Source organism: Silene latifolia, chromosome Y (genome assembly GCF_048544455.1).
Source record: "Silene latifolia isolate original U9 population chromosome Y, ASM4854445v1, whole genome shotgun sequence".
NCBI classification, from domain to species: Eukaryota; Viridiplantae; Streptophyta; class Magnoliopsida; order Caryophyllales; family Caryophyllaceae; genus Silene; species Silene latifolia.
In genome coordinates, this window is record NC_133538.1 from 190,749,820 (window position 1) to 190,773,706 (window position 23,887).

General features: G+C 39.9%; 1 protein-coding gene and 1 non-coding gene across 2 annotated transcripts; both read left to right on the forward strand.

Moving 5' to 3' along the window:
• The first annotated feature begins 18,596 nt into the window (after positions 1–18,596).
• On the forward strand, positions 18,597–19,381 carry LOC141634267 (small ribosomal subunit protein uS4m-like). The gene has a single exon (XM_074446493.1). The coding sequence runs from the start codon at positions 18,687–18,689 to the stop codon at positions 19,296–19,298; it is 612 nt and encodes a 203-aa protein (XP_074302594.1). The 5' UTR covers positions 18,597–18,686; the 3' UTR covers positions 19,299–19,381.
• Positions 19,382–23,374: 3,993 nt separating this feature from the next.
• Positions 23,375–23,449, forward strand: TRNAP-UGG (transfer RNA proline (anticodon UGG)). Its single transcript has one exon. It is a non-coding gene; the product is annotated as a tRNA-Pro (tRNA).
• The last annotated feature ends 438 nt before the right edge of the window (positions 23,450–23,887 follow it).

The window sequence follows — 23,887 nt, forward strand, 5'->3', positions numbered from 1 at the left end:
AAGGAGTCCGCCGCAATGAAAAAATTCTTGATATTTGCGATGGAGGCGGACCTCCAAAGGAGAGCCTTTAAAATGGGCAATGCTAATGAGATTTACTCCAAGCTTGTGACAATGTTTTCACAAACTCCGCGGATCGTCCAATATGAGGCGGCCGCGGCATTCTTTGATCTCGACTTCAAAGAGGGCCAAAAGGTTAGCCCTCATGTGCTAAAACTTATGGAGCTTGTCGAGACCTTGCAAATTCAAAAGGTTGAAATCCCCAAAGAACTCATTGTAGATAGGATTCTACACTCCTTGTCCAAAGTCAAAGCATATGTTCAATTCCGGGTGAATTTTAACATGCAAGACAAGGATGTGTCTCTTGAAGAATTGCACAAGTTACTTGTGCAAGCCGAGAGGGACATGTGGTTAAATGTGAACCCACCAAAAGATGTGCTTAACATAAGCACTAAGAGTAAGGGGAAGTTCAAGAAGAATGGGAGGAAGGGTAAGAAGCAAACTCCCACATTCACCAAAGCTAAGACTTGTGAAGCTAGCACTTCAAAAATCAAGAAGGGTCCTCTTGATAAATGCCATTATTGTAATGGTATGGGACATTGGAAAAGAAATTGTTCCAAATACCTTGGTGATATTAAGGCTGGAAAGATTACTCCAGTAGGTAAATGACTATCCTTCTTTTATGTTTCTAATTCAACTATGGTATTATGATGCAAAGTTGTGATAATGTATCTCCCTTTTTATTTGTAAATAGGGCCTCCACCAAGCAAAGACAAGGGAAAGGAAAAGCAAGCATGAGAAACCATCAAGAAGCTAGGGATAGCTATCATGGAGCTTTGCTTTTCATTGTCTTACTTTAAATTATGTTTTGGTTTTTAGAACCTTAAGTTTTCGTGTTCGACATGGAAAGGTATTTTGGATAATGGGTTGTATTTGGATAATGGTGACTTGGTTTGCAACCCAAGTCACCCGTTTTATCATTTTATCCTTTTGTTCTAAAATTCATGTTTAAATGCTTGTTCTTAGAAACATATAACTTAAAGTGATCTAATAGACAAATATAATGACGGGTTTCATTATATGTCCACATGCTTAAGGCTTGTGTATGATCATTTATAAAGCGATTTTGAGTCTATGAACTCTCTTAAAGGTATGTCAATCACCAAGTACACATATGAAATCTAAAACTATTAGTCAACCTATGAGGTAGTTCTCCTTATACTTCAAATCATTATTTGTGTCTCATATGCTATCTTTGAATCTATAGTGTATTTATTCTAAAGATAGAGTGGGAGAAAAATGAGGACACAACATATGAGACAAGATAAAAAATTGTGTACTTGTGTAAATGAAGATCTACGCAAGAAAGAATGATTTGAATGAAGGTATATCTATTTACATAGTATACCAAATAGATGAGATCTATGGTCTCAAGTAAGTTCTATATGACAAAAGAGACCAAGTGAAGTAATCGAAAGAACATATTCTTATGATAACTACACGAGGAGACCAAAAGAATGTTTTGGAAGAAAAATGACTAATGTAAAGTCTTAACAAGTTTTTGACTAAGTTCTATATGATAAATTTTGACCAATAGTTTCAACCTTGAGATTTACTTAAGAGCCTAAATGAATCATAGTAACATACTAGTTATGATCGAGTTGCAAAGATTGATATACCGATATCTTCAATGGCCAAGTTTTAACCACGCAAATGTCATTGCTTAACCTCATTATGAAATGGTTAAACCTCCTTCCGAAACGGTATTTCGAAGGACGTGTTCTAGATGTTATTTATATTTGAATAATGACATTGCTACACATCATTATGAGATGAGTGTGTTAGAGATTTAAAATCTCTTTACGTAAGGTTAAAATGAGACCTCTTCGAAATAGGTATTTTGAAGGGATATGATGGGAACATATATGGTTTTATCTTAATAACTTGGCAATGCAATTTATATTTCAATTCTTGAAAAGTTTCGATTGAGAAGTCAATTTCAAAATATGTGGAATTGAGTGGGAGTTAGTAAATTATCATGTGAACACATGGAATTTAGTGGGAGCTATCATTCTTTGAATGTTTACAACTCACCACTCGTTAAAGAATGACGAGCTAACACCTTCCTTCACAGAGGAAGTTATGAGTTTTCAATTCTGGATGAATTTGGACTATGATGAATCCAATTACGACAAGAAATATTGGATTAGTATTAAGAAATACACATCATATCAACATACACATAGGTTATTCATATAGATGAAAATGGAATTGCCATTAGCAGTCATGGTCGTTCATTGAACCTATGAATGGTTGATCTCATGATTATTAGTAACTAATGTTTCCGCCATTAGAAAAATCATGCACATGTCCAATAGTGAATCATATGCATAAGAGCATGATGATTCATTGGTAAGACATAATAGAAACATCATGAATTCTCAAGTAGAATCCGATGAGCGATTTCGGTGTTTGACGGAATACTCTATTATGTGTTAAGAGGTTTCACATATTATAGAAAGTTCGAACACACGTAAAGATTTATGGAAATCCTAACTTTTCAAATCAAAAGGAGAGATAAGAAGTTTTGGAAAGATACTTAGTTGAATAAGAAGTTACTCAAAACTAATCTTTCCCAACTATGCTAGGACTTATGAGAAGTGCTAGGCCAATCGTTTTGGCAAATTGTTGCAAGACTCTACAAAACATGTACCTAGTGCATTGTGTGTGGATGGAGTACTTGATCGGTATAAGTTATATCATTCACCACAAATTCGTTCGTTATGTGATAATCGATTAGGAAGTTCTTTCAAGTTAAAGAACCGAAACCAAGGTCGGGAACCTTGATGCGTACTTGGTAAGATTCATGCTATGATAGAGAACATGAATGTAAAGGAAAATGCAAGTGTAAGAAGTTTGAACACATGGACACATTGCATGTTAAACTTCTATTGCAATCAATAAGTGTTTACACTTACGATATACATCACAAGGTTGTAATATGATATTGACTACCCGAGTGTGATGTCGACATTTGTCGTTTGAGTTAAAATTAACTCACCTTGTACATTGTTACATCCAAACGGGTTGTGGAGACAATTGAACCCCGTTAAAGTGAACATGGATTAACATTGTATTTGCCCATAGTTACTGACATGAGGTGACGTCTCGAAGTGACTAGAGTGTGATGCGATTGATGGTAAGTTCAAGTGCCATAGAGTCATGTGAGATGACTAGTCGATCACATAGGCAGACTGTTAGGAACTTTTTGTCGGGCCTAATGACCGCTTATATAGTTCTGGCAAATTTATATAGCCTGGTCGTGGCGAGAGCTGCTATAGTATTCAAATGAGTTGATTCTTTTGACTAAAGACTATTCGCCTAAGATGGCACAGTTTCAGATTAACTTTGATTTGTGTTACTACGACCTTCGTAAATGGGGTCAAATGGGCATATTTTGGGTTATGATGGTTGTGGCTAGTCGAAGGGAATAAGTGCGATAGGAATTGTCCACCCCCTTGTCAGGGTTAAAACAATATCTCAGGGCCACTCGAGGAGTAATGAACTGGAAATGCGTGGCCACGCTCGGAAGGTATCTATGATAGATAAATCCGGTCAATCAGTTATTCTCCAGATCGAGGAAACCACTCTCGATATGATCACTTGCAAGTACGACCTGAAAGACACCTTGCATTGAGTGCGAGATAGTAATAGGACAACAGAATTGGTGACGCACACTTGTCGAGGACAAGTGGGAGATTGTTGGAATATGTGTCCTCCGACAATAATGCGATCACGACTGTTGATCATAATGATCACAAGTTTAAATCTCATTATAAAGAATACAATTGGGAAGTAATATTTTTACTGTCAACTTCTCAACATATATCGGTAATGATTGTCTGACTAGAGTTTGACATTACTGTCGTGCGACAGTGGTGATGAGTTGATCCCCTAGGTCATACCTATAGGGCAACACTCTTAATTGATCATTTAATTAATCGTATAATGTTACGAGTTAATTGAATTACTTGAAAATTGACGGACGATTTTGGAAGTAAAATTTACGTATCACATTGAAATTGATTAAAATGAGATACGGTCTGAGTAATCGAATTGTATCATTACTTAGATGAAATTATTGTTTAAGGAAACAATTAAATTTGAATAAATTATTATAAATACGATTTATAAATTGGTAAATTATTTTGGTACAAGTAATTATGAATTACTAAGTCGATTTTTGCATATGACGTATTTTTATTAATACGTTGATTTTTAATATGTTAAAAAAAATACATAACAAATTTATGTTACATATGACATGTGACAAATTGATAAATTGACAAAAATAATATGGAATCCATATTATCCAATGTGCCGAAAATTGGAGGAGTATTTAGCTAATATTATGTTGATTGTATTAGTGGAAGGCATGATGATTACCTACTAATCTAGCCATGCAACCCATTATGCATTGTGAAGACAAATAATTGCATGCATTGGGTCCCTCCCATGCCCCCCTTCCACCCGGTTTTGTGAGAGGAAAAACCACTTGGTTTTTCCTCTTACTTCACCTAATATACACAAAATGTTTTGTGTTTTTATCATTCATTCATTAATCATCTAAACTTTGAGTTTTAGAAAGAGAAATAAAAACTTCCTTCTTCCTCCTCTCCAAACCGAAAATATTATGTGTCTTATAATATTTTTGGGTCAATTTCATACAAGATTAATATTGTACTAGTAACTATAATATTAATTTTAATTAAGAGTAAGCTTTGGGTATAAATCCTTGGGTGAGATCCTACACTTGGGTCTTAGTTCATCCAAAAGGGAAAGCTCAAGAACAAGAGAGAAAGGTGATCTCTCTTGTGCCCATTAAACCGAAAATCACAATGTAAGAACAATGTTTCTTCCTTATTTTGTTTTAATGTTTGCATGCATAAGATCAATCATTAATTTTATGACAAATTAAATTAAAACATATATGAATATGTAAGTATATAGATCTACTTATCCTTCATACCTTACGTTAGACAAAGAATATTAGAATAGCTGTTTCTTAGAAAAGACTAGATGTTTCTCTTTGTCTTGTTCTTTCCCTATTGGCTATTGGAAGGTAGGTGCGTAAGTACAGTCAAGTTCTTTCCTTTTTAATGGTCTTTTCGTTTCTAAGCTCGGGAAAAAGCTTGCACCCGAGGCCCGCTCTTATAAGGAATCAGAACCCGGATCAAGTACTTCTTCAAAAACTGGACCAGCCAGTCGACTTCCTTCTTTCATTTTAAATTGTAACACAAATTTCTTCTTAAATAGAATTGTTGAATTCCTAGGAGCAGATAAAAGAGATGCTGCCCTTTCTTCTTGTCTCACTTAAGGCATGAGCTCTCCCCTAAAAGGAGGTGATCCCGCCGCACTGACGATTTCCTCGAGATTACATTAGGGGAGGCCAGGGAAGGAAAGAAGATCTTGCCCCCCTTCTCTTGTCAATTGTAATTGCCATTGCCGCTGTCTCGCCAGCAAATGCTAAATTCGTTCCTTCTGACAGAGGTTGAATTGCAAATATCCTGTGGGAAAGGCTGCTAAAGCCCACGTCCACCCTCTATATCAGGCTTGCCCTAGGATAGGTGCCATGTAAACATGCTTTGGGAAGAAGTCTATTCCATCATCCAATCGAATGAAACCTGGCGAAAAAGAAGACTTTCTACTTAGGTGAGGTTTTTCTTCGTCGGCAACAGCAAAGGCTTCATTGGCTTGTCCTTGCTTGTCCTCCACTGCAACGGCATTGGCTTGCTTGGCACATCATTTGCATGATTTGCTGCTTGCTTGCTTACAAATGGTCTTTTCTTTCTAGCGCGGTCTTTCACTTGCTATCCTGGTCCGCCTATTAAGTGGCTTGCTTTCAAATTAACTGGCTTGCCGGACTTTCCTTTCTTAGCGGGGCTGTTCTCCGGAGTTCCCCTTTTTCTTAGTGCTCTTGATAGCCTGGTCTTCCAAACAATCAATCTAATCTATAGGGTCAGTCGGGAAAGACATCCAACCAAGCCCAGTGCATATTCTATAAACCCATTACACCGTTTCGAGCTAAGAATTGGCTTTCTTTCTTTTAGAAGGTGCCATCCTTTGCTGGACAGGGAAAAGAGACCTTTATTATGAAGTAAGAGGACTAGCCCTTTAGCCCTTAAAATTCAACTTAACGAAGAGGAAAGGCAAAGAAAGAGACGTTCCAGTAGCAAAAGCTGGAAAGGAGGTTGGCCCACAAGATAATTCGGAGTCCCTGTATCGTAAGTAGAGCTAGATCCTTAAGATCCTTGTTTGGTGAATGAGAAGAGAAAAGGGGTGAAATGAGCAGGGAATGACCTTTATGAGGAGCTCTTCGAATATTTCGTTTTCTTTATAGGAAAGGAGATAGCCACAAGCCTGGGAAGATTACCCTCACTGGGCACAACCACTAGATGGGTATTGAGTATGGATTCCCGTAATCTAAAAAGGCAACTACTTTCGTTTCGTCGTAAGAATAAGAAAGCCTCGACAGAGTCTTAGCTGCTTTCAAATGCTACTTCACTTATTCTATATTGTTTCCCTACCCATAGCAAGAGGTCTATCCCAGGTAGGGACAATGTCACTTCGTCTGCTCTTCCAGATTCCTATGTTAGGTGGGATCGATTCCTTTGGTTGGGGAGAAGAGAACAAGAATGGGCATTTCTTATTGAGTTGGATGACTTTCTTCTTTTAATTTAATTAAATTCTTTATATTTCAAACATTTCTTTTAAAATAATTCAAATTTAAAGAAAAAGAAAGAAAAGAACCCTTATGAATAACCTTTTCCCAACTGAACAATACAAGACAAAACAACAGTCGGGGAAGCTGATCCATACTAAGTAAGGTAAGAGTTGACTTCCTCGAGCCATGCCATGTGAAGCACAGGGATCGAATCCAGCTTTCTTTAATAAGAAATGACCATAGGAACGGATATTGGTTATGATGGTTGGAATGCGAGCCCCGGCGGACCATGTTGACGGGTTGATCGTAGCCCTCGATTGGTATGAGGAAGAAGCACTGGTGTTTGGGCAAGCAAGGGTCGTGTAAACGCCCTCGGGGGACAGAGGAAGACTTCATTTTCCTATTAGTCTTAGATATAGTAATAAGGCGAGGAGTACACCCTTAATGGGATGACACACCCTCAGCGGGACTTTTTTCTTTAGGAAGAAACTACCGTTGGAACGAAATTCCTTCCTTTTCTCGCACAAGCATTGGAATGAGAGCTTGGTAAGACCGCATAATCTTTGGGCTGAGATGCATTTCGGAAATGCCACAACGTTAGAATGCTAGTTTGTGGAATGAGATCATTGGATGATACGCGCTTGAAGGGCGTAACGTAGCCTCAAGTCTTAGGGCTGAGGTCAGATACTTCAATTTCCCTATAGGATTAGGTATAGGGAAAAGGACGAGGAACGTGTCCTATGACCCTCAAGAGGCTATCTTCTCCGTCTTTCCGTAAACAGAAACCACTGATGCGAACGTTTGACACGAGAACCGGGATACAAAAGGAAGGTCTTTTTGAGCACGAAGCTTGCATGTGGTGGAATGAGATTCCTTGACCGAGCATCTTCCATTGCATACTAAGCCGCGCGAACTCATAAGACTGAGGCTGCGCTGCTCTACTTATTCATATCCTTTAGTCGAGTCCCACAAGGTAAGTCAGGGTAAACCCCCTTCATTTATCCACATTAGGGATAACAACTAGACTTCTTTCTTTACTCCGCTTCGCTCACGGTACTTCTTGACTGAGGCGTGTGGCGTGTGTGCATGTAGCGGAGGAACGAGATTCGTTTGCGCACATTCATTAGCTGAGCATGTGGACTAATTAATAACGTAGCTTTTTAACGCAAAAGGACTTAGCGTTGCTGCTTCCTTTAGTTAGGGAGGAACTTTCTTAATAAAAACAGGCTCTTCTGAATCTGGATCTGAAATCCTAGTCGTTTCGACTGCTTCTGATTTAATCTTTTAAGCGTAATCTCATCCATTAGACGAGGAATTCCTCAATCATCGATTTGATTTCAAGGAAAAAGATGGCTGAGATAATCAATCCGCCTTGGCCAAGTATTGCTTGTCCGATTTTCCTTTGTCCGGTGCCAATGTTGTTTATTCCTATCCTGCCTTTCTTGCACATTCGGAGACAAGGCCTATATTTAAGCATCGGAATGGGACGACTAAAGATGGGCTTCCTGCCCCTTATGCAAGCAAGTTCACTTCTCTCCTGCCCTGACTACGCTAAGCAAGATAATTCCTCTTCTGAAATAGGGCTTTAATGACATTACTTCTTTTTCAGGATCTGGTTAACTAAGCCCTGTTTTCCCACCCAATGTTGTTGGAAAATCTCCCTTTTAAATAGGAAACGAGGGAACGAGAGGAGTTTACGGAGCGAGTAAGATGTTACAGAATTAGGCTTAGGAAAGACTAGGTCTGCTTCCAAGCTGGCTGAAGTACATGCACTTGCATTCTATCTAATTCTTTTATGAAAAAATGCGCCCAAAGAAGAGGCTTCTGACTATGACCCTGGCTACCGAGAAACATCGGACCACACAAGGTATCTTCCCTCTCGAATGTCCAGAGATTTGTCGGAATTCGAAGAATACTCCCCTTCAAAGAGGGAAAACGTGGACCAAAAAGCCGACTCTTCGGGAAATCTCGTCTTTAAAAATGCAGCATGATGAATTTCACCTCATTCTTTTAGCTAAAATAAAGAAAAAAATGTTCTGTTTCATTAAGAAAAAGTGTATATATTTCTGAACAAACTTCTCAATTGGCTTTTGAACAAGAATTTATGTTATCGGCTGGCTCTTCTTACCTGGCTTGAGACACCTCTTTCGCGGGACGAGATTTCCTATCCCGAAATAAGATTAGACTATCGTACTTGAAGCCCAGGATGCAACTAAGTTTGCCCTCCTCTTTTTATGAGCCAAGGGAGTGAATTGCCCTCTTTATTTTAGGAAATAGGACTGCCCCGACACTTTTCTTCCATAATTGGCTTTTGGAAAAGGAAGTTCATTTTAAACGATTTCCATGGGATCCTTTCCTCAGAAAAAGGCTCAGACTCAGATGCCGGAACAGGTGCAGAAACCCGGGATTTTGGGTTGTGATCAAATTTCCGTTAATAATCTCCCTTTTCAAATGCTTGTTTTTAAGCTTCACCGGCAAAAGGTTTTCGATGACTAAAGGTAAGCGCTTCATCGCCCACCCATTCCATTCTATTGAAGCAAGCAGCAAGTTTTCCATTTCCTGCTGTTTATGGGGCATTTCCAGCTGTTGAACCAGATAAACCAAACAAAGCTGCGGCTGTTGAAAGTCATTCCCTTGGATCGGGTAGACTCTTCTTCTTCTTGAAAAAGGGAAATAACGTCTTTAAGGTCCATATCGGAGACTAGAACGAGTTTTACACCTTTTACTGGTAATTAAGTATTATATATGAATGAAATTTCTTTCTTAAATAAAAAATGCTATGTCAAGGGGTTTAATACAGCGTGCCATGACGTCTTGCATTCCTTCATTTTAAAGCGTGTGTTTCATTTCGAGCTTTAGGTTTAAAAAGAGGGGCGATGCCAACCCAATCATACTTTTTACCGAGAATCATAAAAGAAAGTAAAGTATTATCTTATATAATATAAAGAAAAAATTTCATGATCATTCTGTTATTCAATTAATTCTCATTATTTAGTCCTCTAAAGCGAGCGAAAGCCTTTGTTATTATGGGGGCGAGTTGGCTTCTTTTATATTTGAAGCGTTGATTTTCCTTTTTAGGACTAAAGCCAGATGTTTGAACAATAGTCCAATTATTTAATTACTGTAAGATCAGAATGTAATATAGTATGGGACCTCGCCTTCGGACCTTTTCTTTTCATTTTATATGGCTAGCAAGCAAGTGAACGAATCTCGTTATTGCACATGATAGGACTGTCCTTGAGCCTTGAGCACCTCCGCCGTGCTCGCCATGTCGCTCTCCAAATCCTTTTCTTACTTCGGTCATTTCATCTTGATGCTCCTGAAGTGTCTCTACGACCACTTACATCTGGAACTTTAAGTACGGACTCTCTAAGCAAAGCCACTTGCCGGGCTGAAGGAATTAATTCATGAGCTGCTTTCCCGACAGGTAAAAGCCGAAAGCGATAGTACGAGAGAAAGCAGAGATAGACGATACCACTACTAGAGAACAGCAACTTGGCTAGCTCTCTTTCCTTTTCTTACTTAAACCACTTACGGAAAGTAATGATTGAACCACTGACCTACGAGCTTATCGCACTAGCCGTAACAGCAACAGGTGTAAACAACCTCATCCGCATCCTAGCCGGAAAATAAGGATCCAGGAAGAGCAAGAGTACCGCCCGAGAAGAACTACCAGAGCAAGAAGGATTGAATTCATGAACTTACTGTAACTTCACTAACGGTTTTTTCTAGCAGTTTTCTTTCTCTTCACGAGAGTCTTTCGTTTGTGCTGCTTCCCGTAACCGAAAGTCACACTCGCTTAACTGACTACGATATGAGTTCTTTCGTCCTTACTCTATCACGTAGCCTTAGTGGGCCTAGCTGACCGGCACAGAAAGGAAAGGAATTTATTTCGCTTCGCACCATGATTGACCGAAAGCCACTATGGGTAACTCAACCACCTTAACAATCTCCTCTCCGATCCCTATCTCCTATATATATTTATATTCCCAACCCATCCTAAGGAACAACCAGCCCCCTTTCTTTCATTCATCCTTTATCTACGGGCTATGGCTCACGAAATAGATCTGTAAATGGTTATCCGAATTCTCTGGATCTGGAAATTGAAGGTATGCTGCTATACGAACTGTAAGAGATGCTAGGTAAGGTGGCGCACATATACATATAAATGGATGACGAGAACTGGCTCTCCATCTAAGCAAGATGGTAGTAGGTGGAAAGCTTTTGGCTCTAGCTTACTCAGCTACAACTACTGTGACTTCCACTGCTGCTACTAAGCTAATAAGATCGGGGAGAGAAAGTGATTAATGTTAATTTTCTTTGATAAGAAAGAAAGGAAAACAAGCAGGGAGGTAAGAGTGAGTAAGACTAGGTTATAGCAACACAACAAAGGTTAGTCTTACCGGAGCAAGAGATTTCGTCCTTACGAAACCTTGACCCAGACACGAACTAATCCTTCTCTCTCTCAAATGTATGCCCGATTTTCGTCGAATCTTTTTAATCACCTTCGAAAACAAAGCGGAATTCCGTCTTGACACGATGAATAGTGGTGCCCACCTTCAGCGTAGACTATTTCTCGAGCTTTCTAATAAGAATGAAAGCGCATCCTTTATTTTTTTTTAAAGCATCTGGTTTCTTCCACTTACTAGTAAAGGGAAGGCCCCTTTGTAATAGAAGGTAAAGCCGGCTTTTGGCTTTTAGAGAATCTTTCTTCTTCAATTATGCACGAGGTTGTCTTCCTTTCTTAGGAATTAAGCGATGAGTTGGGTAAGCTTCTTAAGGGTATGGCTTCTCCGGGGCGACTAAGGACACACCCAAGCAAACGATCGGTAAAACGGGTCTCCTTTGGTACAATCTCCTCTTTCGGGTCTATCCCGTACGCTTGTTTTCAAAAAGTAGAGTCAAAAAGCATTCTATGAAAGAATTCCTTCATAGATAGAGTAGAGAGAAATGGGAGTAAGCCTTTGGTATTCTGTTCTTATTGCGTAGTCCCTGTCTATTTCTATCTAGAAAAAGAGACCTTCTTTAAAGCGGAGAAAGATCAGTCCATTATTTCGAACTAAATCACATACACATAATATATATATAAGATATATAAGGTATAAGGGGGTAAGGCTTGAGTCTACTTTCAATTAAAGTTTCGATCGAGTAGAGTAGAAAGAAGACTCACTACTCAATTCGAAGGCGAAACCCCTTGCTGCCTTTACAAAAAAAATATTTCCCCTTTTTCCTTTTTTTGTTTGAATATGCTTAACACACTTTCTGGTCGTCCCTCCAGCATACGGGGATCGGCCCTACGCACCGGGGACGAAGCATAGAGGTTACTTTAGCCTGTTGTACTGGAGTGCTTCATCGTCAAAAGAACAACAATGGGTTGTAGCATTTTCTATGGATTTGTCTAGAGGATGTAAAAGAGGGCTTCTCGTCTAAAGGCAGGGGTGAGCTTTCTCACTATAGAATTCGCACTACGAACGAAAGACCAACGGGGATTCAGGAGGAAAAGGAGTAGGAGCTAGCTTTCATTGAAGTAGAGGCACGAAGTAGCGAAGAATTTCGATTTAAAGAAAAGGAAAAGTGTGAAGAACTCAAATGGAAAAGACTTTCTATCCCACGAATCCAAAACGCATTTTTGAAAGCCGAGGTTACCGGAGGTAACCACGTCACTGATTTATCCAACGAAAGCAATCGACATGATGATTCCTAGCGAAAACTCGCGAAAAGGAAGAAAGCCGGAAGCTTCGATTGAAGAGATGCGATCTTGCACCATCTTCCACTTTTCTCGAGATCCGGAGTTTTTCGAGAAAAGGTCCTATCCTTCAATATCATGATTGGGTCAACCAGGCCAGATCATGAGTAAAATATCATGATCGGGTCGACCAGGCCAGATCATGAGTGAATAGAAAATCGAAAACGTACATAGCTGTTCCAGCGGAAATACTTGGAATAATTCTACCACTTCTACTAGGAGTAGCCTTTTTAGTGCTAGCTGAACGTAAAGTAATGGCTTTTGTGCAACGTCGAAAGGGTCCTGATGTAGTGGGATCGTTCGGATTGTTACAACCTCTAGCAGATGGTTCAAAATTGATTCTAAAAGAACCTATTTCACCAAGTAGTGCTAATTTCTCCCTTTTTAGAATGGCTCCAATCACTACATTTATGCTAAGTCTGGTTGCTCGGGCCTTTGTACCTTTTGATTATGGTATGGTATTGTCAGATCCGAACATAGGGCTACTTTATTTGTTTGCCATATCTTCGCTAGGTGTTTATGGAATTATTATAGCAGGTTGGTCTAGTAATTTTAGGGGGCGGCCGTTCGGTCGCCTATGATACTAGGACCAATAGGTAAAAAATGGCTTTGTGCCGCAGGTGTTGAACAATCTACTCTACACAGGTGTGGGCTTACATACAGGGCTAGGGCTCATAAACCTTTTCTTTCATTCATCTGCAATCACAGGGCTCTGGTTGCTTACTTTTACGGGCCGGAATCCATAAATTGAAGTCATAAAAAAGAGATATTTCTCTTCGCACCACTGAAAGACTACTTAAGATTCAATTCAAAGGCGGCTACTTAGCCCTACATTAGCGGGACTAAGAAAGGCCTGAGGCCCCCTTCGAATCCTAAAATTTTAAGAGCATACCGCAACAAAAGGATGGTCCCTTATGCATTTCTTTCTTTCTGGAAGGGAAAAAAAAGTACCCCCCATCATGGTGAACCTCTCCTTGTGATCGTGATGAGGTAGATGCCTTCCAGCCGGGGGGCAGATCGAATCGGAGTTTCCTTAGGTAGCCACCGACCTACAGTTATCCTAAAACTTACGTGCTTGGTGGAGAAGAAGCGAACAAAGGTACGCTCGCTTGTTGTCTTGTTCTCTGCCGCGAACTGGGATCGCTCGCCAGCTAGGTCAGATTGGAGCAACATTGTATGAGAACATATTACCAATATTCGGGGACAAGGGGCGGAACGACCTTTCGATCTACTTACTGCAGCCTAGGAAGAAAAACATCGTCTAGGCCTTCTCTCTTACTCCGATCTCTTCTACGCCTAGGACGTTGTCTAGGCCAAGAGCCATAGTTAGTTGTTGTTTATATTTGGTTTTTTTCGTTGTTGATACCAGCAAGACCCAGCCAGATGATGTCTACTGGTTGGTAGTGAGAGGATTCTTAGTACCTGCATACTCAAAAGAGAGCACTGGTTAAAAAACAATCATTTTGTTTTGTTTCTTGCTCTCTCTTAGCAGCGGGAAAGGAGTCTATCTATCTGCCTAGCTTTGGTAGATTTCCTCAACGTAATCTAAAAAAATTCTACGAATCCTTTTTTGGATAAGTCCGACGACTCAGCAGCAGTGCGGAATTGACTTTCTCGTCCGGTGGATCTGATCTATAGTTAGGGGACAATACATACCAAAAGGTTCGAAGAAAGGAAGATAAGAAAGCAGAAAAAAAGGATTGATTTGAACCTGTAGCCAAGGCAAGGTGAAAGGTGGGTCTAGGCTTCGGAAGCATAACAGAAATAGCCTCAATCTTCCTCAGACCTCAGAAAGGAGCCAAAAAGCATAAACTAGGCTAGGCCTTCAGGGCGACTCGCTTAGCATGGTGAGTGAATCAGACCGTAGTGGCACAGTCGTCCAAAGCTTTTGAACCCGAAAAAATGGAAAATGGAGGAATTCCCAGATTAAAATTTTAGGCGGGAAACCATATCTTAGGCAAGAAAGCATAAACTGTTGTCGTAAGTAATAAGTAATAAGAATTCCAATCTTAATAGAGTTCTCGGATTTATCTTTTTGCAGTCGAATTCTAGTTGGTACGCCCCGGGAACAATGATATAAAAGAAGTGCACTTCCTTGCCATAGAAAAGAAGCTCCTTTATGTTTCAAGGTACTTAATTGATGAAAAATTAAATTCATAGTAAGGATCAGGATAAGTAAACAACTAAAAGACAGGTTCTTATTGAGAGTTAATATAGAATAATGATACATAGATAAAAAAGAACTTAAATAAATTTTATGAATGAGACTTCATATAGTCAGTACAAACCCTTTTAAACAGGGGAAATGGATCCCTCATATGCTTGCTACATTCATTGAAATTGCCTCGTCTGCAGGACAAGAGGGCAGGGCATCTGAAATCCAAGCCAGAGAATGATTGCCACTTTACCGAGCCCAATATAAAGTTGCCTCTTTTTATGAAAAACGATCGGCACGTCTCCTTACTTAACTCTGGCCAAAATGCTGCGCTTTTTCCCAAATTCCCTTGCTTGGTTTGGCTCGAAACACACGAAATACCAATCTCAGGATAGCTTCCAACTCCCTCTTCCTACACGCTGTGTCCTGTTGTAAAATCGTATCACGAGCTGGGGTTTCAACACTTGACATTCCATTTCTGATTGAAATAGAATTCTCGTTATATTATAATCACAAGTATGGCAAGACTTCTTTTCAGAATGAATCCAAGTAGCTGTCTTACCATTCTATTTAAATTAGGTAAATCAACTTCTTCCCAGAGCCTTTCTAAAAAAAATCCTAGCTAAGCCTAGGCGAAGCATTAGACTTTCGGTAGGGGTCCATTTTATTTGACTTGAGTCAGCTTGACCTACTTAACTCAGCGGTTAGAGTCTCGCCTCAGCCTCAACCTTAAGCTTAGGCGAGAGTCATTGGTTTCAATCCAATAGTAGGTCAAAGCGGTGAAACCCGACTTTTGCCAGACATGACAAACAAGGAGTCAACTGAAGATTTTGAGGCTTTTAGAGAGGAATGGGATTCAACAAGCAATTCCTTTTCGATCAAAGGTTCCCAGTTCTTCGGGAGGGGGGCTCACTCAACCGCCAGGGCCATATAACGATTCTGCACTCTTTCCTCCAACCGCGCTTACACCGAAAGTGCAACGATATTAAATATCAGAAAAAGAGGATCTTTCCTTTCTTAGCGAATGGTGGCATACTCCCTTCTGGCCTATCCAACTGCGACTTATCATTCTAAGAAAAGGAAAAGGGCTAGAATCTTTCTCTCATTCGGTCGGGATTTCTCTCCTCAAATGCTACCCTACCTATAGAGTGGAAATTTTCCTGGCTAGCTTCCCTTATAAAAGAAAATGATTTGAAAAGAAAGAAAAGTCAGGGATCCCCATATGCCTGGCTGTCTGGTAAGGCATTGCTTTCATACCCACCATTCATCAGAGAAAGCTCCATCTACTTCAACCTCGTCTTCAACCGCGTCTTCGCCTTCTACCTCTTCTCTTAAGATTAGATCAGACTCTCCTACTTGATCGGATAGGTCTTTCGACTGGTAATGGTTGGGCTGACTGGACCCTTTCTCTACCCTAGCTTCCTAGAAGACTCACTGGAGTCAGAGATGATGACAAGATTGTGCAGCATATATAGAGTTAGAGGTATAGGCGGCTATCCATGTATAGGCTAGGTAGGGCACGTAGGTTCTATAATCTATAAGAATGCGATCTCTTCTTGTTTTATGAAGAAAGAAGAATTAAGAAAAGAAGATATACAATAAGACATCAACTACGAGAACTGTTGAGTGATGGACTTGGCTTGGCCTGTCATAGTTGCCTTTCCTCCATGCGGGGCGAGGCTCGGGATATGAAACTAGACTTTTGAGGGCCATCTTGCACCACACCCTAGGAAGATAAAGACGAGGCCAGTCTTTCTTCTTTCAACGACCTCTCTTTTCCTCTTGCTCTTGTCTTTTTAGGAAGCCCGGTTCCAAGGTCAACTCGACCCTCATGATATAGCGCCGCAGTCTCAATGGAACAACCATCTCAGTAGACAAGAACAGTGTATTCTCTTTCTATTGATGAAGAGCAGATTTAAGATCGAACTTGCATATCAACCTTCTATCTTGGCCAAAATGCCCCGTCTTGATGATTGGGCAGCATAATCTCTTATAAAGAGGTTCAATCTCCTTCTTTGGCTCGACTAGGCTAGGATCAAGTTCTTTTGCTTTACTAGTCCCAATGCTACGCCTCAATCTTAGGCATTTAGTTTATGAGTTAATGACTTATTCTTATAAGAAAGAAGGAGCTATCAGACCTATCTATCTGACAATTCTGATAAGAAAGAAGATTCTTTGTTGGCTTTGATTGAAATCAAGCATGCCCACAAAAAGCTAGGATCAACAAGGCCTACCTCTCTTGTCACTTGTGTTCTGTTCTAACTAAGAAAATCACAATTGAAGCCAGCCCTGTTTGCGAACGTATGCTCTTCTTGTGCTCTTTCCGACTTTCCCTCTCTCTTTTAGTGCCTTCCCTCTTTGCTACTTGAGTGAAAAGTCTTAGATTTTATTAAAGACTCGCATTTGCTCTTGTAATTGAACTCTTTTAGAGATGGATAGATGCCCAATCCAGCTTCTCTTGTTTGAAGTGAAGGTCGTAGGAGACTGTCTGATCCCTGAGGCCTGCCTATTTGCTCTTGTCTGGTTCTGGTATCCCTATCCTATCCTACTAGGCGCTAGGCTAGGTCTTATTTCTAGATTCAGTGTTAAGAAGAGAGCTGCTCAATCAAAGCACAAGAATGGGGGAAAGTTGGTAGTTGTCATAGACAGATCATATTCTCATCTAATGAATGGCTACCCCGATCTACTACTCTGATCTACTCTATCTTGTCTTGCCTTGTCTTGTTTGGTTGGGTTTGCTTTGGTATACTTTCTTCTTGTTATAGACAATCTATCTTCTATTTATAAATGCGAGCCGGCAGGAAAGGAGGGGTTCGAAAGCGCGTAAGATATGTGAGTTGGTCAGATGTGAATTGCGAAGGGAAGTAGGATCACAAGCCAAAGAGACGGCAAAACGCTTTCTTATAGGGGACACGATGCACATGAAGTGAGTTCAGGAGCTTAGCAAGAGGACTTCTTGAGCTTAACTTGCACCCCACAGGTCTTTTCGGGGAAATCAAACTCAAGCTGTTTCGGGACAAGCCCCCTCCTTTCTTTCGTTTTAACCCTAGCCAGGGAATTCGGGACCTAAGCCGCTCCCTTTTATGGTAAAGGACTACTCGGGGTATACATTCTGCCTTAAAAGGTGGACTTTTCAAATGAAAAAGGTCAGTGAACCCGGCAAAATAGGACTAAAAGCCATTTTACTACTAAATCTCAATTGTAAAACGTGCAAAATCAGTAAACTAACTGCCGGCTCGCCCTTATGTTAGAAAGGTACTACTCTCGCTCTGTCTTTTTCATCATTCGACGATTTGACCAGTGAAATGGCCAAATCGGATATGACTTTTGACTAAACCCGGGAAAATTCGACATAAATTGGCCAAACAAGGGGGCTTTTTCGGGATAATAGGGGGCATTCTTGGCCTAAAAAGCATGGATTTCTCGCATCTGGGGGCATTGATCCGAAACTCGCCTACGGGCCTTGCGCTCTTTTTCTTTGTGTTCTTTTTGAATTAGACTCGCACACCTAAGACTATGATCCTGGCTTAGAAGGAAGGCTGGTGTGTTGACAATCTTACTGAGATATCCTAATTGATCTAAATGAGTTTACTTGTTTAACATCATGAACAACATCATTATAACCTTTCTTTTAGGCTCATTCATAGATATGCGACTAGTTAAGAATGCCTTATGATATGAGAAGTACCCCTACTCTAAGGGCAAGCGATCGTATTCAATTTGATGTGCAATGGGATAAGGCTTCTTTTAAACAATAAGCCGCATCATTGAATGGTAAATTCAGAGTGTCCTTTGTAACAACACCACACACATAATCTTTAAGTTATTATAATAAAGTATATGTGATTATAATAATAAAATTCAATTTAAATTTTCTTTAATTCATATTAAAGTAAGAAGAAGATAAATATTCATATAAATATCATATTAAAAATTCTTATTATTATAATATTTTTATAAAAATTTTATTATTCTTAAATAACAGAATGAAATTCATCATTGGTTTCTTTAATTAGAAATAATAAATTAAATAAGAAGAATAATTAACATAATTTAAGAACATAATGAAATTCTATTATATTAATGAAAAAATCATAGGCAAATTTAGGGGTCGCCGGTTCCGAATGTGGAGAAGAAGCAAAACAGAACGGTTCCGCCTACTCAAAAAGAAGAAGGCATGCCGCCTACTACTAAAATCCCGGTTTTTGCAAAAGTTACATTCTTCTATGCAAGAAAAAGACTTAGAAAGAACAAAGAAGTTTAGATACAAAAAAGTATGCTTAGGCAGTTCCTTCGCTGAGCGCAACAGAATGAAGAGGCATTTTTCTCACTCCGTGACCTTGACCTTATTCTTATCGAAGAAGAGAAGGAACGATAAAAACCTAAATCTTCCTACTCGAACAAGAAGTTCTATAGGTTACAACTATAGTTATTTGATCTATTGCTCTGCATCCTCTTATCAGTTTAGTATGAAGATAAAGAAGAGAAGGAAGAGAAGAAAGAATTTAAAAAGAAAAAGGATAGAACTACCTACTCATTATTCGGAGGTCAATCATAGAACACTAAAAGCTGTGGTATCTTATGGACCTAACATAGATCACATCCCTCACGACATAAGATTGAAAGATCCAAACCTTCCTCTTCGGAGCGGAAAGGGACGTGGCCAAAACATATAAAGATCGGCGTAGTCGCTCATAGGGACATATCTATCCGGATAGAAATAAAGACAGGGATCCATCTAGATCTTGATTCACTCTTTTAATTTTATTAATTATGACTTTCTGGGTCGGAGCGTAGCTTTATAATAAATAATAAGCGAGCAGAGCCCAGGAAAGAGGGAAGCCCTCATAGAGCAGTCTTCTACTTCTAGGCGACTGCTGGCCTGAGAGAAGGTGGCCTCCCTCGGGAAACATGGCCCAATTTCTCTTCTTTCTTTTTGATTTCGGGTTTCTTTATTGCCCAGAACGCTAAAAGGTGGGGAAGAAGCTAGCCGAACCTGGGCACATAAGAAATTCTCGGCGTCGAGAGAGATTTGAGATCGTAAGTAACTCAGTGAATGCTCTCTAATAGGGGCTTGGTTTAGAAGAAGGAAATGAAATATGAACAACCGCGCTGGTCGTACGTAATAGATCGACTTTCATGCAAGTTCTTGCTCCAAACCAGCATGAAAGTTCCATTTCAGTGAAGGACGACGTACCATGATACTTTCTGTTTTGTCGAGCCCAGCTTTGGTCTCTGGTTTGATGGTTGTACGTGCTAAAAATCCGGTACATTCCGTTTTGTTTCCCATCCCAGTCTTTCGCAACACTTCAGGTTTACTTCTTTTGTTAGGTCTCGACTTTTCCGCTATGATCTTCTTAGTAGTTTATATAGGAGCTATAGCCGTTTCATTCCTATTCGTTGTTATGATGTTCCATATTCAAATAGCGGAGATTCACGAAGAAGTCTTGCGCTATTTACCAGTGAGTGGTATTATTGGACTGATCTTTTGGTGGGAAATGTTCTTCATTTTAGATAATGAAACCATTCCATTACTACCAACCCAAAGAAATACGACCTCTCTGAGATATACGGTTTATGCCGGAAAGGTACGAAGTTGGACTAATTTGGAAACATTGGGCAATTTACTTTATACTTACTATTTTGTCTGGTTTTTGGTTTCTAGTCTTATTTTATTAGTAGCCATGATTGGGGCTATAGTACTGACTATGCATAGGACTACTAAGGTGAAAAGACAGGATGTATTCCGACGAAATGCTATTGATTCTAGAAGGACTATAATGAGGAGGACGACAGACCCACTCACGATCTACTAAAGGTATCGGAGATTGATTGGTTCAAATCCAATTCGTGAGATGGCAGTGATCTTTAGCTGGTCATGGCCATTAAACCTTTTTAAGGGCGCTAGCGCGCCCCTATAGAGTAAGGCTTTCTGAGCTCCTTCGCCTAGCGGAAACCCCTGCTTGTTGTTTTAAATCCCTTATTGTGATCAAATATTTTGTTTTTATTGAACCTACGGGCAGAGAGGGTTGATCCCTCGAAAGGGACGAGCGAAAGAGATGTAGCGAGTTTGTTGGCCAGCCCAACCGTGTCAAAAGGGAGCTTGGAATTTTAATATTTTACGACTGTCTCCTGAAACCACAGAATGCGCATAAGGGCTGTTCGGATGGCTAGGCTAGTATTGTCCTAATCTCGTTAAATGTTAAATAAGGCTTTTAGGATAGTACTTGATCACAGAATGAATCTTAGTATGTCTCCGCCTCTGACCGAGCACACGGATTGGATAGATTGGCTGGTTGCTTCGAGCACTGATTGATTGCTTGTCGGGAATGGGCAGGTGGATTGGTCGGACAAAAGGGCATGGGCTTGGCTGTTACGAGTTGGCTGTTGGCGAGCAGGTTCTCTTCGTTGGCTGTTAACGAGTGCAGGTTGGCCAAGACTCCTATTCTACTCTCCTATTTTCATGCGGCTAAACCCTGATCCTTTCGTGGTAGAATGAAGTTCAGGACGAGCTGTGACTATTCTACGAGACCAATCCCCTCGATAGGATTGATGAGACTCTGCCCTCTGGAAAGAGTATGCTTGGGCTCTCGCCCGGCGACCAACTATTGTATCAATTCCCTTTTCTCCAGTGAAAGCCTAGTCATATACTTAAGGAGAAAGCTTCGTATGCATCACCCGATGCCGTTGTTTATGAATCCGCTTGAGCCATTTCTTGAGATATAGTAAATGTAAGCTCTAGTCCTTCCCTTGTTATTGGAACTAGCTAGATGAACGGCGCCAACTGCCTATCACACATCACCAGCCCTATCTAATGTAAGGGAGCGCTCTATAAGATATACGTTCTTTTGAAGGGATGGTAGGAATCTAAGTCCATTCTACCGCTTAATGACCATTAACTGCTTTCCAAAGCTTGACTTTTAAATTGAATCTCTAAACTCGCAAACACTTTTATACTCTTTTCTTTTGCTCGGAATCGTTTCAACTTGCCAAATGTATTGTCTCTAAATGGTATAACAACCAACCGTGCCATTATGCGCTCTCATATGCACTTAACTAGAACACAGGTATTAAAATAGTTATATACTGTAATAACGCTAGGAACTTACCCAAATAGCTCCTTATAACGCTCTAACAGATGACCTAGTGTCTTTCCCTGCGAGAGAAGTCTTAAAGCCCTTATACTATATGTAAATTTCCACAGAAGATGTTTCATCATGCGACAACTAACTATATGTCCTTTATACTCTGGATATAGAACTCTTAGAACCAGTAGAGCGGCTGGCTTTGTTTCTGTAGAACTGGCTAGCTTAGCCCGATTCTTATTATATATAGGAAAGGATATGTCCATACCGGTTAGAGCTTTGTGTGATGGGAAGTACCTTGTTTATATTAGATAGGGTGCACTAGTAGGCTCTAGCTACCTAAGTGGGAGCATACGTTACTGTATCTCATGCGTATGATGTATAAATAGTTAGTGTACTCGTACCTATATCTGATGCCGCGTAATCTCCTTTGTCTTGTTCTAATGACAGCTTCTAACACGAGAGGGATTCTTCAACCCCTGGTTGTTTCCGTCTTACTTAGATGTTTCCTTTACTTTATTATATATAACTTTCTACTAAATCTTGTGCCTTTCCTTGAGCTAGCTAGCTTAGCCGGTTCACATTTCATTGTGGTCTATTAGAGCTACTTGTTCCTTTCCTCCCGACATATAATTCTCATACGTCTATCTTTTATGTCTGTCTATCTACCTAGAGTAAGCAACTAAGAATATCATATAGTAAGTAGAGTAGCAAGCCAAGGCTCTTGAATAAGTTCACACAGATGCATCATCTATAAGAAGACTAAGGCTGGCAAAAAATAAGCAAAGCAAATAGGGATTTCTCTCTGCAGGATGAGTAAGCTAATAAGCTCTTATATAGTCTTTCGCGTTTATCTTATATCCGAGGACATCTTTCCCTATGAAACTTCCTACTACGATAGCTTCTGTTGACTTGTCATAACATAAGGCCTCTCTTCTGCTTTCTGAAACTTATAAAAAAGAAACCGAAGGCATTTAGCTGAAAAGGTAAAGAGCTTCTTGGGCGAGGTAGAGATTATATGAGGGAGTTGAATATTGCTTTTTAACTACTATAACTGTTTATTTGGATGGACTTCTTTCTCACGTTTATGATGTAGTACCCTTTGTTTGCGCTAGCTCTTGTCTTTTTTCTAGTGTTTACGCTGGAAGCCCCTTGTTATGAGCTAGCCATTTGCTGCAATCTTGTTATGTACGATAAGTTTCAATTATAAGGACCTACATAGAGCTACTTATAAGAACCGCTATGATCTGCTTATTCTTGTGGAACATATACATGCGTGCCTTACTTATAGAAAGTCTTTTATATCTAACAGCCTCCTCTTTACAGGCATTCCTCTAACATCTTCTCGCTTCGAATGCTACGCTCGTTCGCTCTATGAGAATAAGATAAAAGAAAGAACATATAATATAGTAAGTTAATGATGTAGTTAAAAGACAGGTTATGAATCTCATATTAGAATATGAATGCTAAAATAGCAAATTTTTTTATTAATTCCATAGTATATGAAGTTCTCTTTTTGCATGTTCTCTTTTTGCATGAGCTTTTGATGCCAGGTTATCAATCTCACTTCTAAGCGGGCGAAGGGTCCAAACCAAACCAAAAAGGATGAGCGAGTTCGGTTCGAGTCTTGATCGATCGGGTAGATCTATATGCTTCGGAGGGTGAAACGAGGTGTAGCGCAGTCTGGTCAGCGCATCTGTTTTGGGTACAGAGGGCCATAGGTTCGAATCCTGTCACCTTGATGTGATGGGCTGATGTGCACAGACCTCTATAATATAGGCCTTAAGGCTGACGAAAAAAAGCACATTTCTCATTTTGGTAAAAACATAGATTAGACTTTTTTTCTTTACTTTCTAGGGCTCTCGAATGTCTTTTGTAGCCATTTTTCTTTGGACCGGATCAGAAGGAACCGCTATAGTGACGGTATACTAACAGCCCAGCCTATGGTTTTCTTTCTGTACATCCCGTCATTTTCTATTCCTTTCTAGACTTCTTTTCTTCCTCTCTATTAGTTTTAGTTATTTTTCTATCTTATTTGTGTGAAACTCCGAACGCATGGACTGGTTTAAAAGACCCTCTTTTTTAGGAGTTGGTGCTCTTTGGATAGCCGCGTCTTGTTGAGTGTTCTTGAGGCGAGAGTGCTTTAGCCCAGCTATTCTTTTCTTTTTTATAAGGGAAGC

Coding starts and splice junctions, on each gene's coding strand:
- LOC141634267 (XM_074446493.1), top strand. CDS start 18,687: ATGAAATTCTATTATATTAATGAAAAAATCATAGGCAAATTTAGGGGT.